This window comes from Plectrocnemia conspersa, unplaced genomic scaffold, assembly GCF_051122295.1.
Source record: "Plectrocnemia conspersa isolate PC_06_02 unplaced genomic scaffold, ASM5112229v1 ptg000013l, whole genome shotgun sequence".
In the NCBI taxonomy this organism is placed as follows: Eukaryota; Metazoa; Arthropoda; class Insecta; order Trichoptera; family Polycentropodidae; genus Plectrocnemia; species Plectrocnemia conspersa.
The window spans coordinates 22634104-22652788 of NW_028277177.1; the positions used below are offsets into that span (position 1 = coordinate 22634104).

General features: G+C 31.6%; 2 protein-coding genes across 2 annotated transcripts in view; one reads left to right on the top strand and one right to left on the bottom strand.

Moving 5' to 3' along the window:
- Positions 1–13642, top strand: part of LOC148227624 (uncharacterized) — a 48392-nt gene extending 34750 nt beyond the window's left edge. The window contains exons 3-7 of the mRNA XM_088203035.1: positions 6077–6264; positions 6388–6535; positions 8540–8751; positions 8821–8958; positions 9024–13642. Of these exons, the coding sequence (XP_088059161.1) occupies positions 6077–6264; positions 6388–6535; positions 8540–8751; positions 8821–8958; positions 9024–13229 (4892 nt within the window). The 3' untranslated portion in view covers positions 13230–13642. The remainder of the gene's footprint in view (positions 1–6076; positions 6265–6387; positions 6536–8539; positions 8752–8820; positions 8959–9023) is intronic.
- Positions 13643–16075: 2433 nt separating this feature from the next.
- On the bottom strand, positions 16076–17421 carry LOC148227625 (cysteine-rich PDZ-binding protein). The gene is made up of 2 exons (XM_088203036.1): positions 17237–17421; positions 16076–16352 (listed from the first exon to the last, which is right to left on the bottom strand). Exons 1-2 carry the CDS (start codon positions 17374–17376, stop codon positions 16223–16225), a joined length of 270 nt encoding a protein of 89 aa, XP_088059162.1. The 5' UTR covers positions 17377–17421; the 3' UTR covers positions 16076–16222.
- Positions 17422–18685: the final 1264 nt, after the last annotated feature.

An 18685-nucleotide genomic window follows, 5' to 3' on the forward strand; every position in this document is an offset into this window, starting at 1 on the left:
CCGCGCTGGAAAAAAAACAATGGCGTCGCTAATTTGAAAATTAAGGAAACGATTCGATTTGTTTCATTTATTTGCTTTCCGTGAGAAAATTTTGACGTTTCGCACGCAGTGTTGCCAGTATTAAAACGATTGACATTTGAAAAACGCATATCGAGTTAATTGTTGTTTTTTTTGTAATAGGGAAAAATGTTAAAAAAATCGAGCATTAGGAATTCTTTTGTTTGAGTCGCGTTTTGTTATTCAAATTGAATTTCTATTAAGGAATTTCATGGTTTACCTTGAATTTGTCATAATGCAGTGGACATATATAAATATATACACGCGATTTTATTATTAAAGAGATTCCCAATCTGTGGTCCGAGGATTAATATCATACTTTATATAATAAATGATCTTTTAATTGCATGACTTATATTTTTAAGTTAACAATTTAATAGTGTATTAATTCAAATAAAGCTAGGTCGTGCATATATGGTAAAAATTCTTTAATATGTATAAAAAAATAATCGAAACATGCTTTTTTGATGTGAAAAGTAACAATAAGTATCTTCTTAATAAGTGTTATTTAAAAAATTTTATATCAAATAAATGATCACCAAAAATAAAATTCCCAGATTAGACAAACTAATTTAAAAATAATTTTATCATTTGGAGTATATTTTACACTTATGAGATGCTAACGTTTAGTCTGTTTTCATATTTTTTTTTGAACCATCAAAACATCGCATTTACTTTGAATTTGCGATATTTTGCTAATTATTAAATTCAGAAAGCCTTTCCAAAGATCTGGGTTCGAATCCTAAATGAAACTTATTGTTGTTTATTTAAGTTCTATCGTTTTTGGGAGCTCAGGATTGGTGATTATTATATGATTAAAATACAAATCGATGATCACAAATAAAGTTTTCTTAGATTTTTCTGATATCACGGATGAGTATCGTAATGAATAGTTAAAATCAAACCATGCTAGGTTATATATAGAAACATTTATTAATTGTAAGCTGTAAAAATCGTTTATAATTAATAAATATATTGTTTTTACTCCGTTGTAACGCATTAGACTAACGTCTGTTTTGTTGCAATGGAAGATATGCAATAAATAAATAAGCTACAATAGCAATGTTTCTATTTTAATAGAAGGAAAAAATGCAATATGCACTAATATAATGAAAATTAAATATTGTCTTGTGTATGTATTAATTCACAAGGGCTCCATTAGTTATAAACTGAAGAATGTTTTAAAATACACCCTCTTTTATATATTACAAAGGTAAAATTTAGCAAAGATGAAAATGTAAAATGTGTCACTGACGATATGGTGGAAATATAATTGCCTATTAAATATTTGTAATATTATTTTAATATAGGATATACATATGTATATAATAAAATAAACCAAAGCGATTCAATTTGAAAAGCTTGAGAAACACCGTTTGATTATTATATAATATGTATACGATTTTTAAGGACGTTTCACGGCTCTAATTTTTTCTTATCGAATTCCGTTTTGGTATAATATCTCCTTGAAGATAAACCAAATTAACCGGATTACGTCGACCTTGCGTGTTTTTCAAACGAGTTGTGTTGATTTAATTTATTACGTCATGGTTGCACTGATTGTTCCCATGTGTACGTCAGCGAGTAAAACCTATTTCATTCCAATGCGTTTGATTTATATCTGATGCACTGATTTTGTAAAGAGTATATTTTTTCAATACACCAGAGTATTCATCTTACACTTTCCTTGATGCACCTGCCGCAGGATTCCACCGTAATCATCGGAGTCCGTTTTTTGTGCGGGTCCTCCCCCAAATATTCCACAAGAAGGGATATTACATTACAAGTTTTTATTTATTTTTATTATATACTACAATATACACACGAACATTATTATTAGTTTTAAAAAAATAAATTGAAAATATGCGTTTTAAAGTACTGCTTTTTCAAGATCAATCTACAATTAGATGCAATTGACATTTCGATCTCCTAGTTTTCAATGTATCTGTGACGTTTTTCAGACATGTGATGTCTAGAATTAATATCGGACATGTCACATATTAGTCACTAAGCATTTATCTTATACAATATATCATATACAATATTATACTTATTAATTTAATGATAAAAAAAGTGTTTTAAAATGATTTAAGACATTTGAAATTTTTAGTCATCCGCGAGATTACAAAATTCTAGAAAAATCTAATCTGTGATGATTAATCCAAATTTTAAATATATGTATAATAATCACCAATTCAGATCTCTCAGATAATATAGAAATTAAAAAGCACTATGGTCCAAATGGGATTCGAACCCAGATCTTTCGAGTATTAGTCATATAACGCATTTAAAATAATATGAGCGATTAAAAATAATCAATATATGTGTGTATTCAGAAATAAATACTTCCATTAATATCCGGTTGTCTTTCACGGCAATAACGTATTTATAGATTGAGTCATTTGAAAAGATTTGAAAGGAATCATTTTTATAAAACACATCCGTCTTGGACCTCTCTCATCCGACAATATCCTGATATTTTTTGCTCTCTGGACCTTTTATATAAATGCTCTCCGAAATATTAAAATAGCATCTATTTCCTCAATTAAAAATACATACTTATGTATGCAATATTACACAAAATCGATATGGAAATGCATCTTGGAAGTTCATCCTGCGCCTCAAAAATAAACACCAATGGATGGTGTTAATACAATGGCTCTAAAACCTCCTTAATGCAGTGGATAATGGTACTATTTTACATTTGTATTATTTAAAAAAAATCAAGTGTGACATTGTATAATACATAAAAACGATATCGCATCTCAACTTTGATAAGATTAAGAGCATTGTTTTCGTCGGATTCTAATAAAAAAAACAATTCTCACAAGATGAGCTCACGTTGTGATATCACCTGCGAAGGGTACCCACTGGAATGCGAGGAGCAGCCCAATCAACTTTTAGATTCTTGGAAGAAGAACGGTAGAAATCCGGACAGCCTTGAGTCGGCTTATTCATTTTTTATATCGTTTTGTTTTTGTTTATTGATTTCTTCTCGGCTGCATATATTTTTCTTAGCGTTTCCTATAACAGAATCAATGACACAATCAACATCATGCATATTGATCGCAGATAATGTAATAGTTATAAGCATTAACAATAATCGGTGTATCAGCGATTGCAGAACGTGAAAAGTTTTCGCCCAACAATCAGGTTTTCCCATTGTATGCAAAACGCTGTGCGCATTCCATCATCATCATTGAGGAAATTAGATCAAATTATGAAAGCAAATCAGTGTGGGCTGCGCGAACCGATCGCCTGAAATGATTAAAATTCAGTTACGCAAATTTGACGAAGAGGTGGCATCACTTTTAAGTCGCGAAGAGTTTGGGAAAAAATTGGAGGAAAGTTATGTACAAAAATTCTTGACTAATATAGGCAAATTTAAACTAACAATAAGCTATTATGCTCACAACAATATACATATTCAAATTATAATAAAGTATCGTAGTTAGACTGCTTTTAAATGTGTCAACAAGTAAATAATTATTATAGCAATTGTAAAATCTGGAATCAATGTAACACTTGCTCATTTGTATGTTTATTTTAATTTAAAATTGTACATCAATTGAAATGCTAACGTGTCTTTAGAAAATATAAAAACAAATTACTAATCGGAGGTATTTGGTTATGGGTGAGGGGTTTCTAGGTTTTTTCGCCATTGGTTGCTATTTCTATTATTTTTTTAAAATAAGATAAATCGGTAAAGTTTGTTTCATTCTCAGATATGTATACCTATAAGTTACCATAAAATCTCTCCAAAACCAAACTTCATGTGGGGGGCCGATTTATTTTGGCCACAAAACTAGGCGGTACTTTGGTAACACTGACGTAACGGCGGTGAGGGAAACATTCATTGGTAGATCACGGCCGGTGAGATCTCGTTCTCTGACGATTTCTATCATTATTCAGCAGCATGTAACATATAAAAATGAACTGCTACTGCAGCGGCCCTATCTATGCCTGATTGAAGTAAAATAGGTTTTAAGAAAAATTTCGTTAAATTATTATAAATAACATAATAAACCTATTTTAACAACAGTGCTTAAATTGTATCTACATGTTTAAAATTAGAGATCAGACTGTGCTGGACAGAATAGAGCTTTTATATTTAATATTATTAGTTTGAGTCCAAAATGTGACACATAAGGTTGACAAAATTTATTGCCATCCCAGATCGAATGAAATTTATTTTTCGTACGAGTATCTTTCCTCATTTTGCAGCTGCAACAATAGCGCTCTTTTACAAACGTGAGAACCTTAAATTATAAAATAATCTCGCTCTCCTTCCTGCGGTGTAACGTATAAAAATACACGTATTTTTAAGCGTTACAACACAGTGTGTTAACCCTTACCGTGTGACGGATCAATTAGGCTTTTGTGTCCGCTGAGTGTAAAAAAATGTGTATCATCGTGGACAAATTGAGACGCCGGAGATAAGAATAAAAAAGAGTGAAAACAAATTACAACTCGTACCTACAATGATAATAATAAAAAAAGTACATTACATAAAGCGTACGCCCCACGTTCGCGGCATATTTGCACGTAAGATTTGCATCCTGGGCACATTTGCACGCTCAATTGCGCATAATATATTAGAATAGCTATTTGTAATACTTTTACGCTGTAATGGCGTAATGATGGATCGTTTGAGCATTTTATTACGGTCGCTCAATTATTCCAAAGACGGTAAGCGCTATGTCCCGCATTTAGTATTCAATTAAAGAGCGCATACTATATTATATCGTACCGCTAATCTTAAATTTCATGCAACATGTAAATGCCAACATTAGAGATTGGGGCGATAAATGTTTACTTTTATATTGGTAGCACTGTTTGGCCATAAGCTCTTACTAGCAACAGAAGCGTCAAAAAATAATCGATATTTAGCGATTAAAGTAATATACGTATGATTTTATATAAGCTGATGTATATTTTTATAGTGCATTTATCCTGAAACTGGAAATAAGTAATTAATAAACAATATTTTTATAACTTGAAATGATCACATTTGACAGGTACTCAAATGTTGCCATATTGAAAAAATCGTCAACACGAAATCAATTAATTCTTTTAATGTGTTCGTTCTTAAAATGAATCGTGACTCACGTATAATCCTTTTTGGCACAATTCCATTCTGGACACATGTGGGTCATCGCTGTTTTTTTGTTTAACATTTTATTAAGGCAAAATGGACACGTTTGCGGTATTAAAAACGGGATTGTATTGTTTATTTTAAAAGGAGTGAGGAGTTTTACTAATTGTAATATTTCATTACTAATAACTCAGTTTTAGTTAAATATAAATTATCAATATTTTTATAATATAGTTGTTTTGTAATAAACCATAAAATTGGTATAAATAAAATATGATTTTATATAGGTCTTCACACCATATGCTGGAAATGAGGCAAAACATAATATTATTTTTCACATCAATGTGCACACTGAACTATGACCTAATCCACGTTAAATTACATTGCGATCCTATTTTTCAAAAGCCTCACACCTTTACTTATAATAATAATTCCCTCTTTATTGCAGTATAAATTAATGATATTTATATTTCCGTCCCTCGCCAGGTATAAAAACCGTTTGTATGTTTGTGACCCAGCATAAAAATCTAATCTTCGCCGATTGAAATAAAATTTTAACAATCTTCAACATAGGCTTGACGATGTAAAAACAGGTTTTGATTTACAATCGACCTACTAATTTACGCGTTGATGGTATTATCTACATCTATTCCGCTTAAAATACGATGCACACGTTTCACTGCATCTTCAAGAAGCATTCCTTCGCGTGGGTGAGGTGTCCCATTGTCGCTTCACCTGTGTCCTTTTCGGGTCGAAGACATCCGTTTTATCACACTATAATATAATAGTGCCTTTGACAGAGATCACGTACCTTCGGTCGGGGAACAATACTTCACGTGTCCACCTTACCATTTCGGTCAGTGGCCGATATTATCTTTGTTTATTTTTTTGGCGTGGCTAACGATTGGTATATTTCAATTTCAGATAAACATCCTGTCCTCGTTGGAGACCCTGAAAATGTCAAAGACGAATTTGCTTTCGACAACCCTGGATTCAAGACTGAAACAGGCGTGCTGCCTAAACCTGGAGGATGGCCAAAATTAAATTCTTCCATAGAAAAACCAGCAAATAATGTTGAGGGGAGGACGTTTTTGGATGACACTTTTCCAGAGGTATGTATAACAAATTTTGTGCAAAACTGATATTAAACTTCTGCGTCTGGTAATTAGCTCTGCCATCAGTGAACAATCTGAATTCGCGTGTATAATAATTAATGAATTGATTCACCATTGTAGGGAAACCGTGGAAGTACAATTGTGCCATTGTGGTCTAAGGACTTCACAGGATTAGGATTTGAAGTATCGGGAAGCATGAGGGATGGAATATACGTGAGCAGGGTGCTGCGAGGAGGTCCGGCACACGAATCTGGAAAGATTCATACAGGTATATAAAATAATATTACGATTCATTTTTACATATTAGATAAGCAGAAGTGTGTTTGGTAATTTGTTAATAAAATATCCCACGCACATTGTTTTGAATTGTTATGATAAATAAAAATAATGATTTTACCCGTAAACAATGTGTTGTTAAGTCAATGATTTAGTTTTAGATAAGTGAATTATTACACTGCATATTACGCCTTATTAATGTTTTAAACACAATAATACACAAGTGTAATCATTACTCAAATTTAAAACACCACCCACAGTTTATCAACAGATCTAATGTTAAATAGAAAATCGCTCTAGTTAATCTAAAAATGTATCGCTTGAACACTCACACTTGACGAGTCAATCACTCATCAGGTCGAACGGCGCTTCGTTTCATTGACAGCGTGAATGAAAATAAGTCGCTTTCATTGGTATAGAAACATAAAAGATAAAAAGCTAAGCATTTTAATGTGCGTGTATGAGATGCTGTGTATGTCTAGTAATGTCTCAAGTCTATACATCATATATAAAGTCGTTTCACTCACAATCACAAAGGTAATTTTTGCACTATTTTACTAAGATTCGGTTCTACTTAGTGGAATCCATATGGAGCGGGGAAGAACCAGACTTATTGTGATGAGGCCGAATTCTTCCGTTATAAACTGCAGGGCGCACTGCGACGGCGACGACACGCGTTTATTACTTTTGACGTAGATTTTTGACTTCTGAGAAAAGATAATTGTTTTTTGCGCTCTCCTATTGGTCAAAATTCGGTTTAGATATGCTTCATTTGATTCTCACTTATTGTAAATCGTAATATTTTTATAAAAAGTTTTAATATGGACGCTAGATAACAGAGCGCTTCTACTGTGACGGCGACGCCACGATTTTATTGCTTTTGACGTGAATTCTAAACAGGGGCGTCATTGAGGGGGATAGATGCCATTTTTAAATATCATAAATCTATTTTTTTAAATTACCACTGACTGGCCAACTTTTGCCTCCCCCTCTCTTAAAAAAAGCTGCAATGACGCTTTGTAGTGTGGTAGTCAAGGAACATAAGCTCGATAGGGGCGAGTGAAAAGCCCGCATGGGCGACGATAGCACAAGAAAGAGATATGAGCGCCAGAGGGAGAAAGTATTATGAATTTTGCAATCTGTGCGCTCGAACAAAAACATATATTACAAGACAAATTTACCCATTAGTCTTAAAAGTCTGTCGATTTTTACTTAAATGTCTGCGTTGATTCTCAAACCGCCAGCGGTAATAACCCTCTTCTATAAATAAAAAAATATTTAGTTTCCATTCATCTCTGAGAAAAAAGCAAAATTAAACACTGTTATCCGTTCCCATTACAATGCAACGCTACGTTGGCAACCCTGGTCATTTTTTACATATGACTATTTTCTGCATTGCAGTTAATATAATGAGCACTCAGATCTGTGTGAAACGCATGAAATTTTTGCAAGTGAAATAATAAATATTTGAATAAAACGGTTCTAAATTTGGCTAAATTTATTTACTTATTATTTTAACATTTTTTTCGTTTATATATATAAATTTATGTAAAAATAATAATTAATTTGTACTAATTTTATGCTGACTTTTTAACGAGAATGATATTAGTTTTATTAAACGAATTTCTATCTTTTACTTGTTAAATTAAAATGTAATTTTTACCAATTATTGTTCTGTAGAAAAATTGAACAAGTTTACCGCGTTGAGCTGTGGTTAAGCGATCCATTTTTTAAATGTGTTGTTGCATTACATTTGACACTTTGAACACGCGTGATTATTGACAGCTGTCTGATTTACACTGATGCCAACATAAAAAATTCGAATTGGATCACCCCGTATTTTATAAATATTGTATTCAAAGTAAAAAAAGTAATGAGAGTATTAACATATCTTAACTTGCAAAGTAAATAATATATAACAACACACCGGAAATTACTTATTAAAAATACAATATAAACCATCATTGTATTCAACACATTGCTTTGGACGTTTCAGGAGATAGGATCAACAGTGTGAGAATATCATTTAGGAATATGGTATACGAAGATGCATTAAACATTTTGTCGTTTGCAAGTCCTTATGAGCTTCAGCTCGAAGTGCAATCTCCACAAAATAATTCTACGCACGACAAAGACATTCAAACCAGACTTACAGCCATATTGGCTGGAAACGTTAACGATCAAAGAAGTCCCGCTTCTACCATGCAGGTATTAAAAGTTATTAAGTAAATAAGAATGAACTCAAAGAACTGTTTTTATCATATTTTGTGTATGTAGGCAACGGGAGACAAATCTAAAAAGAATCCAGGATACGACAGTCTCGATAAGAATTGGAAAGCCGGAGGCAAGGAAATCAAACATCCGGTGATAGGAATTAAGAGATCTAGGTGCAATTCTAATGGCGATCTAAGCACGGTTCGTACTTTATTAATTGATTGATGGTCTTAGTATGGTAATTAACGTATTGTGTATTGTTATAGATTGAGAAGTCGACTAAGCAACACTACTTCATGAAACCTCCAGCATCTCCAAATTCAACTTTGGACGCTTCAAATCACTCTAAAAATATGCCATTAAAGAAAATGTTTACAGACAAGATCAATTCGTCGACGCTGGAGAAGAATAAACAGTTTGTCAAGGATAATAGAAACAGCAATTCGGTGACGTTGGAGAGAGAAAATGAGAAGAATGCTAAGAATCGTGTTAATAACGAACATGAAGTGATTTCAAAGCCGGAAAGAACAAAACTGAAGGGAATGCACGAGATAAATAATGGAACGAGAGCGATGACTCCACCCGATGTTGTAATAATCAAAGACGGCGGTGATATGTATAGTGTTAAGAACGAAAAGGCAGAGGTTCAGAAAAAAGAGCCAGAAGCAAAGAAGGGAATGAAGTTTGGCATCAGAGTATTACCACCGAACATTCCTGATGATACAATGATGAATATTAAGAGTCCTAGGTTTGAAAATATGAAATATAGTGAGAACGGTAATGTTGTATCTGAAGTAAGGAGTATGGATGAGGTGGATAAGAGCATTAATAAATCAAATCCTGAAACACACGTGAAAGAAGGAGACGGAAATAAAACTAAATCTGCTCCAGTGGTGGCTAAGCGAAGAGAGAAGCCTCTTGCTCCGATTCCAAATGTAAGAAATGTATCACAGAATAACTTAACTGCATCAGTGACATTGGATATGGATCAAGAAAAGGCAAAACTTGATAATAGTTCGGAGTTTCAAAGGGAGAACGAGTTGAATTCGAGTGGCATTAAAAGAGATTCACGAGGTATACCACAAGAAATACCTCAACACATGCTAGAGGCGGCTCTGTGTGCTAGAAATAATAGAAAATCAGCTGCTGATGTTGCTGATAGATTACACTTTGAAAGTACGACTATGAAATTTGATAATAATGAAAATAAAGATACGAATAAGAATGCTAAGAAGTCAAAAGGTAAAGCTCCTTCGCCTCCAGATGGGATGAACTCTAAAGATGATTCAGCTCTTGAATCGACATATAATGATTCTAACGGAATGAATTTCACGGATAACTTTATTGCAGCGACTAATAACAGCGTCGTTGAAAAGATGGGAGAGAATTTTGTCATCGATCAAGACACTAATAGATCTGATGATATGATATTGAATAACGGCATGATGAACACTTCGACACCAAAAGTTGAAAAACCAGTGAAGCGAATGAGACCTGATATACCGGTACAAAAATTTAATGATTCGATAATTGATGGTCTTGATGATATCAGTTATGAAGTGAAGTCGTTCAAGAAGAAAGAAATAAGCGATTCAATGAACAATTTTTTTGATGATTCCAAATCGGACAACTCCAACTTTGACTCGACACAAGACAGCATCAGTTCTAATCTTCAGATGGATACAGAAAAAATTGTACCTTCTTCTACAATGATAGAATTGAATTCGAGCGATATAACTATACATAGTTCGCCCGTTAGTGAGTTAGAGGAGAAAATGCCCGATGATAACGAGAGAAAAGCTTCTAGTTTAGGTGATTTATCTAAATTCGATATAAGCGATAAGTTGAGCTGCAGTAGAAAGGTATCGCAAGGTACTTTAGAAAGAGCGCAAAGTTTGGATATTTCATCTGAAGAAACGAAGGTGACCAGTAAAGATAAAAGCAATTCAGCTAAGAAGAGAAAATCAAACTCAGTGTTTGATGGTGATTATTATAATGACACTGATAGTGGTATAGTGACGAATGCGAACGACGTTTCAAATCAAATTTTGACTCATTCTAAAGAACCGAGATTGAGTCTCGATATAAGCAACATATCTTCCATGGACGGGTTGAACACATTCCAAAAGAATAGGTTGAAAAAAGCTTCAGAGTGGGGAAATCTTGAAGATGCTATTATAATAAAAAAAGACGGATCTAGTTCAGGATCGTCTGAGATGGTGAGCTCGTTAGAGAATATCAGCGAAAATGTGAAAGATAGCGATAAGAATGTGGAAATTGAAACTATAGATACGCCTGTTACAATAAACAAAGTGGATGAAGTAAATTTTGTAATCAAAACGAAGGAGATGCCATCGGTTCCGATATTAGAAAAAGAAGCAACAATAGAGAAGAATTTGAGTGAGATTGTGTCTATTGAAACAAATTATGTTCAGAAGAAGCCCGAGGTACCGATTAGAAATAAAATTATTGCAGAGACGAACCATAATATTATACCTAATTTTGAAATAGGAACTTATGTGACCGAGAACGCTAATATGAAATTTAAGCCAGAGAATGCTATGATTTCATCTGGTAAAATATCGCCTAAATTGGAAGAAAAATTAACGTTGATCTATGATACAAATATACCTGATGATATAAAAGTGTCTAGACATACATTAGTTAGCAGCTTGGAGAGACCTAAGTCAGATTTAATGAAAAAGTTGTTGGCACAAAATCCGACATTGACTTCTAATATTGATTCACAAATACCACACATGGAAGTAGAAGACAAATCTGATAAAAATCCAGATATATGCTTAGACAAGAATGCATTGGATCATAAGGTTAATTCAACGTTTACTTTATTAAATCAACCGGATATTGTAAACCTTAGAATTAAGCCAAATGTAAATGAACAAGAAAGTGCTCCACAAACCTTCGAGAGTGATTACATTAGTAGTATAAATATCATCGGAGCTACTACTAAAACTGAAGCATCGGATCCAATGATTGAAAAATCTACTACAAGAAACTTCTTTTCAACTAATGACAACATAGTCACTATTACGACTGACGGAAGTCAACCATCCTCAATCATTATGATTGAAGGTGATCAAAATATTGTAGAAAATTTTAGAAATTCAATTGAGATTAACGCAGATAAACAAGATGATGTGATCAATAGCAATGAAACGGGTCAATCTGATCAAAGCTTATATAACGAGATTATATCGGAGCTTCAGAAGTCCAAAAATGTGATTAACGAGAACAGTCAAACTCACATATTAACCAGTAGTAAGACATATTTTACAGAACCAGATAAATCAGAACTCAGTCAAATGATGGAAACGGAACGTATAGTGATGCCTACTCAAGAGACTGTTACAGTGAATGTCGTTGATGATGGTCATGGAAATAAGATAATCACTCAAAATATTGAAAAAACTACTCAGTTTGTAACGGTCACTACTCCGATACAATCAGAAGGAAGTGAGTTGAATTTAATTGAAAATATAAGTAATGAAGAAGTTGATATTGTGACTGAAGTAGAAACTACTACTGTGAAGATGGTCTCTAACATTCCAATGTATAATGTAGAAGTTAATACGAATGATTCTAAGGAAAGCGTTGTTGAAAATCTACCGATATTAGCACCTAAGTTACATTTTGATAATGAAATGAAAGACACTGGAGTGAAGATTATAAAAATGCAAGAAGCTGTTGATAGTCATAATATGGAAGAAAAATCAGATTTAAGTTATACGTTAGAGTTCAATAACGAAATGCCAAAAGATTACGTTACTGAAATAGAAGTATCGACTCCTGCAAAGCAAAACACAGTGCCGACTCAAAATAAGATTGTCTTCAAAGAGCAACATTTAGCTAAAGAAGTCGTCGATCCGTTGTTCATGGACGACTTTTTGAGCAATGAAAGGAGATTCTCGGCTAAGGAGAAGATCGAATCGGAGGGCTTCGATCGTAGAAGATCTAACAGTCCAGATAAAATCCAAAACGGTAAAGAGTCGCAAAAGGATGATGCTGACAACAGAAGGCATAGCGATTTTGACCTGCCCCGTAACACACACATCAAATTCAGAACGACGACTTATGAACAGTCAAATCCAGTACCCACCCGCTTATCGACTGAAAAACGTCTATCACAAATAGAGATCCTCAAATCAAATTTTGAAAAGGGAAGCGCAGAAAACTTATCTGCAGCTTCATCGTACAAACCGACCGTCTTTTCTAAACCTAGCAATATACCAATTAAGTTACCAGAAAAGCCTCTATCGCCACAAAAGCTTCCGACGATTAGTCCCTCCAAGATACCTGTGTTGAATAGTCAAAATCAAAAATCGACGAGTCAAGAGAACTTAAGTTTCGACAAGAATGCAAGTTTGCTGAAGACACCTAGCAAATCGTTATCGTTAGGTAACATATCGGTGACATCAATCAAGAGCAGTTCAAGAAACCCTAGTGGAAAGTGAACGTTTTAGTTGATAAAAGTATTTATGAGATATTTTAGAGTTTGCATGTTGAGTATATATATATGATTAAATATATATAAATGTGGATATGGGTGGTGATTATTTTAGTGTATCTTCAAATAATCTTGAGGATGTGGTGTGCCAATATGATACGAGGAAGTTGAGCGATATATTTATATATTTTTTGCTCTGGAGATGAGATTTGGCTTTTGTATGTGTCAATGTTCGTTATATACTATATAAACACTCTTTATATTTAAAAAGTAATAATTAAAAAAGCATGCAACGATATTAAATGAGGTATTTTTATTATTATATAAAAAAAGCCTACAATATTGTGTAAATATTATGAGTTTATTTATTTTGTTAAATTACAACTGCAATAAAATTCAACATCAATTATGATTGTAAAATATTTTTTTACTGTATTTTTATTCTTTATATTGTGTAACTAAGACGAAAATTAATATAAGGCTTGTGAATGTTGAAAATCTTGATAATCACATAATAACATTTATTTTTTATATAAAATTAATGATTTTTTTAATAATCTTATTAGCTAAATTTTAATTTGCATACTTTATGAAATTATACAATGAAAGAATATTAAAATATCAATAATCATATAGTATTTATCGACCTTATATTAATTTAACATACGTTGGATATTTACATGTTTTATTTATATTAACAAACAGTTCTAAGCACAAATTGTTTGTGTACCAATTTTTATTTGTAAATTAATATCACAAAAATCTCTTTAAATAGTTAAGTTGATAAGTCTAATGGTGCCTTATATTGTATAATTATTATAATTGTTATTTTATATTATAATAATATAAACATTATAATGTTGATGATTTTTTTCTTTTTCCTTTTTCTTAATATCCTAAACATTACTTATTATTTTAAAATTTCATATTTAGGCTCATAATGGTGTGCTTTGTGAAATGCATCTTGCATCCAACAACGAAGACAAAACAGCTTAAAAGCAATTATCACAATTCATATTTAACAATTGAGCATCAAAAAAGGTATTATTTCATAAAATATACTTTCAAAATCAGAGACTGGCCAAATGTTTTGTTAAATTTATTACACCGTATTTATATAAATTTTGCACGGGGTCACTAGATGATGACGAAAGCGTAGATGTCATTATACCATAAATTTGAGAAACATTTAGATAATAATTAGAACTGCGGCGAGCATCTAAAATTTAATTTATGGTTTGTATGTGATAGGATGCGAATACTTAATACTAAATTAAGAAATATTTAAACAAAGAAAAATCAACATCGGTGATGTGACACATGATGAGATGTCAAAATTATAGATTGGCGGCGAACATCTAAAACTTAATTTATGGGTTACAAAGAAATATACGCAGCAGAGATATGACATAATGATATTATGTCAACATTATAGAACAGTTGTGAATGCCCGTAGGTCACTTTGGTTTTTAGCACCCATATGACAAAAAATTCCATTTTTATTTTTTTTATATATATATTTATACAATATATGTATGTCTACATAATCTTTTATTGTACATATATATCAATATCATAATCTTTATGATAATGACTTATAATTAACAACTATGATATAAAACTATAAATAACAATAATTAAGTAGAACGATTAAAATAATATTAAATGAAAACATATATACTTAGTGAAGGAGTACAAAACAAAAAAGGTTTAGAAGTATTTAGACCCAATAGAGTTATAGGAGGCAGATGAACGAATTCTGTAAGATAATGAACGCTAAACCATTTTAAATATAGTATTAGATTTTACATTTTGTATATTTATGAAAATCGTTATAAAGCTCGTATTTTTTTGTTAAATTAATACTTTTTTGGCTTTTATTATAGCAAAATCTGTAATTAGTTCAATTTCCTTCAATTGATAACATACCCATAAAAGGTTTTAAATTGGTTTTTATTAACTTCAATTTGGAAAAACTTTTTTTGGCACTAGCCACAGATACAAAGTTAAAAAAATGCGGATAGCAATAAATACATTTGGTAATGATGCCGTTAATTTAATTTCGAATAAAAATTCCAAAATTTTATCAACAGACATTCCTTTACTCAAATGTAAATGGCTGAGGTATTTGATTTCGTGAAGTTAATCAGTTCCTGATATGTCCTTTGGTTCTGTTACCTTTAACAGGATTTCTCAGTCCACACATTCTTTTAAAAGTCAAAGTAATTTATAAGTTTATATTTATTTAAATCTAAAAGCGTGTGAAAATTGCTTTTGTGTTTTGCTAACAAATCAAAACGATATTTTAAATTCACGATGGTGATGTCTAAAATCTCAAAAAAAGTATTTTAAATTATTTTCAATTTCTTCTGCTTCTTGCAAAATATTTTAAAACATTTCATCACTGGAAATAAGATAATTTGCCTAAATTTAATTTTTCTCCTTGGGATGTCATTCAGCTTTTTCTAAGGGAAGAGGTGCTCGTTTTATTTAATATGACATGCATTTTTCTGGTTGTGGTCGTTTGACAACAGGGTAAACTTAGAATATGCAAAATCACATTGTTATACATCGGAGGGCAAAAAAGGTAGATTCTACTCATCCCATAGAGAACCATCAGCAATCATGATGGGAAAGTACTACCTGACCCGTTAGTTAAGTGTTGCCTGGACCGCATAAAATAATGGAGTTAGTGTGTATATGTACTGCTGATAGGGACAGACGACCTATCTCTAAGTATCTAAAAGTACTTAAGTATCCTACCTCCTTTAGTTTATGCGGCACATGTGTGAGCTGCGTGTACTAATTGGCATTGACTGAATAATATTATTAATGGATAAAAATACAAAATCACTTATATTAAATTTATAATTAATGTCAAACTTATAACAGATACAATATGATCCAAATACATTGCTATTACAATTATTGAAAAAACACTACTTGTAAAATATTTACAAGTTCGTTAATACTTTAATAAATTATTGTACTTCATATTGATTATGTTGAACTCTGCCTATAATTTTTGATGTCGAGCAGTTTCTTTCCACACATAGCGCATATTCCCTTTTTATACGCACAAGCTTGGCAATAGTGTGAGCCGACCTGGTGAACTTTAGTCCTGCAGATTCTGTAACAGACAATTATAATAAAAAAATAATTATTTTACCTTTTATACAAACATTATTATGGAGATTTTTTTCGTAATGAAATTTATACACATACTTTTAATTTATTCATATGGTAATCTAGCATTTTGACTTTTTGTCGTAACTTTTCTAGAGATTGCGTAAAAGATTAATGCAACACAGTTAAACTGTCCAAAGCTCGTTTAGTCCAAATCAACTTGAACCACGAGAGAGGCAGTGTGATCAAAACAAGAGCATAAAACACGCAATTTGATTGAGCTTGATCGTCAAGTTTAAGTGAGTTTTTCATGTGCATGTGCAATAATCTGTTTCAATAATATGGAATTAAGAATAAAAATATTTTTTTGTACATACTCCATAAATTTCAACTTTACAAAAATGACAAAATTATTTGAATTCAATGAAATAAAGTAATAGCAAGATCTTATATGTTTATCTAGTTCTTTTTTACCTCGTGTTCTTATCATTTGACAAAGTTTTTACTAGTTTACGTTCGTGAACAATTATTTTTAGATAGTTTTTTTCACTTTTTTTTAAGGATTTTTTTAATGTTTAGGACATGTTACACAGGAGCAAAGTTATATTTTAAAGTTATTTTCACCCAAAAGTGGATTTATTTATACAGCATTTTATTCAGATCTCTTAAAAAGCCATTCACTTTGTAATATATTTGTTTATTAAGTACCCCTTAATTTATTTTGAGTTGAAATTTATTAATTACTTAATATTGTTTAAGTTATATATTAACAAATTGGTTATTATGCATTTCAGGTGATAAAATGCATTATTAACAACATATTTTTGTGATATGTGGAATTTACGTATTAGTGACAGTTAATTTATTGTAAACAAAATGTAACATAACCTGCAAGTTTGCGGCCTTGCGTACATGGGACTGAATCGAGGAACTGCTTTGCGTTTTTCGATTGAATTTTTGCTCCCAGCTTTCCATGGCTCTGGTGTTACGACTTGCGAGAGCTTCTTTTCGCATTTTTCGCAAACCATCTTTCAGCTGTCAGACGCTCAGTGTTACCAGGCGAGAAATGTCAGTTGCGTCCATCAGTATATTTGCTTTGGCATTGATTTAAAATTAAAAATACTATTATTATTAACCCATACGTCACGGTGCCTCGAAATGAAAAATGACATCCGATGGGGTCGCTCAACTCCCCCAAACATTTCAAGTCAAAATATTGATGAATTCTTCATCAAATATATTTAAAAATGGATAATTCTAAGTATAAAATTTGTTATTCATGATAAGCTTCATCATCTGGTCAATATTTAGGATTTTTTAATTAATCATTACGACGCAAAAAGCGACGACGTAAACGCCGAGATTTCGCTGCAGACTAGCTTTGCAGGTATACGAATGACCGCCGCGCGCTCGGTACATAAAACTACGGAGTAACCCAAAAAAATAAACAAGTATTTCATTTATTTATTATTTCAATTTTTGAAATAAAAAATTGTTGCAACATTTATGTTGTTAATATACAAAAAAGTCAATATATAAATACTATTTTGAAATTAAAATATAAATTTGAAAAAATAAAACACATTTATTTTATAAACACAAAAAAATTCTAGTGTAACACTAAAAAATATGTTTATCTTATACATATATATATATTAACATTTTATATTAATTTCAAATTTGTAAAAACTTTTTTCAAGCACACCTTTCTTTCGGATTGTGATATTTTGTGCAAATGATTATCTATAAAAGTGAGAAATGACATTTTTGCTAATACGAGTTTATTGATATATAATTCAATTGCAATAAAATATTCACTCACCATTGTAATTTTCTCCACCGTAATGGGAAATCTTCCAGGCAAACTGAATTCTTATCCATAAGTTTTTATGTGTATCGTGCTAATAATTTAAAAATAATAACTCGAAAAAATTCTCATTTTCTAAAAAAATGTGTCATTTCTGAGATTCGGTACTTCCAGTGAGCCAGTAATATCTGACGGGAGATAATATTTATTCAAAAAAATATGTTATGATTTCCTTATAACAGGATAGAAAAAAATACAATATAATCTTACTAATCTGACAATCTTAAAATTCTCAGTAATCCAATATTATCTAATGGTTAATGGTAAGATCAATTTTTAGTGTTTTGTACTTTTTATATATGTACATCGTATTTTTTATTTTCTGTAATTTGACTTCATTTCTAAATAAACTCTTTTACATTGGCATTCGTGTCCTTGCCAACAGTTAGAGGGCGAAATATTTCTCTGATTGCGGCTATAAAAATTGAAGGAATTGGCTAGAGAATCATTCAAATCGATTAAATTTGGTG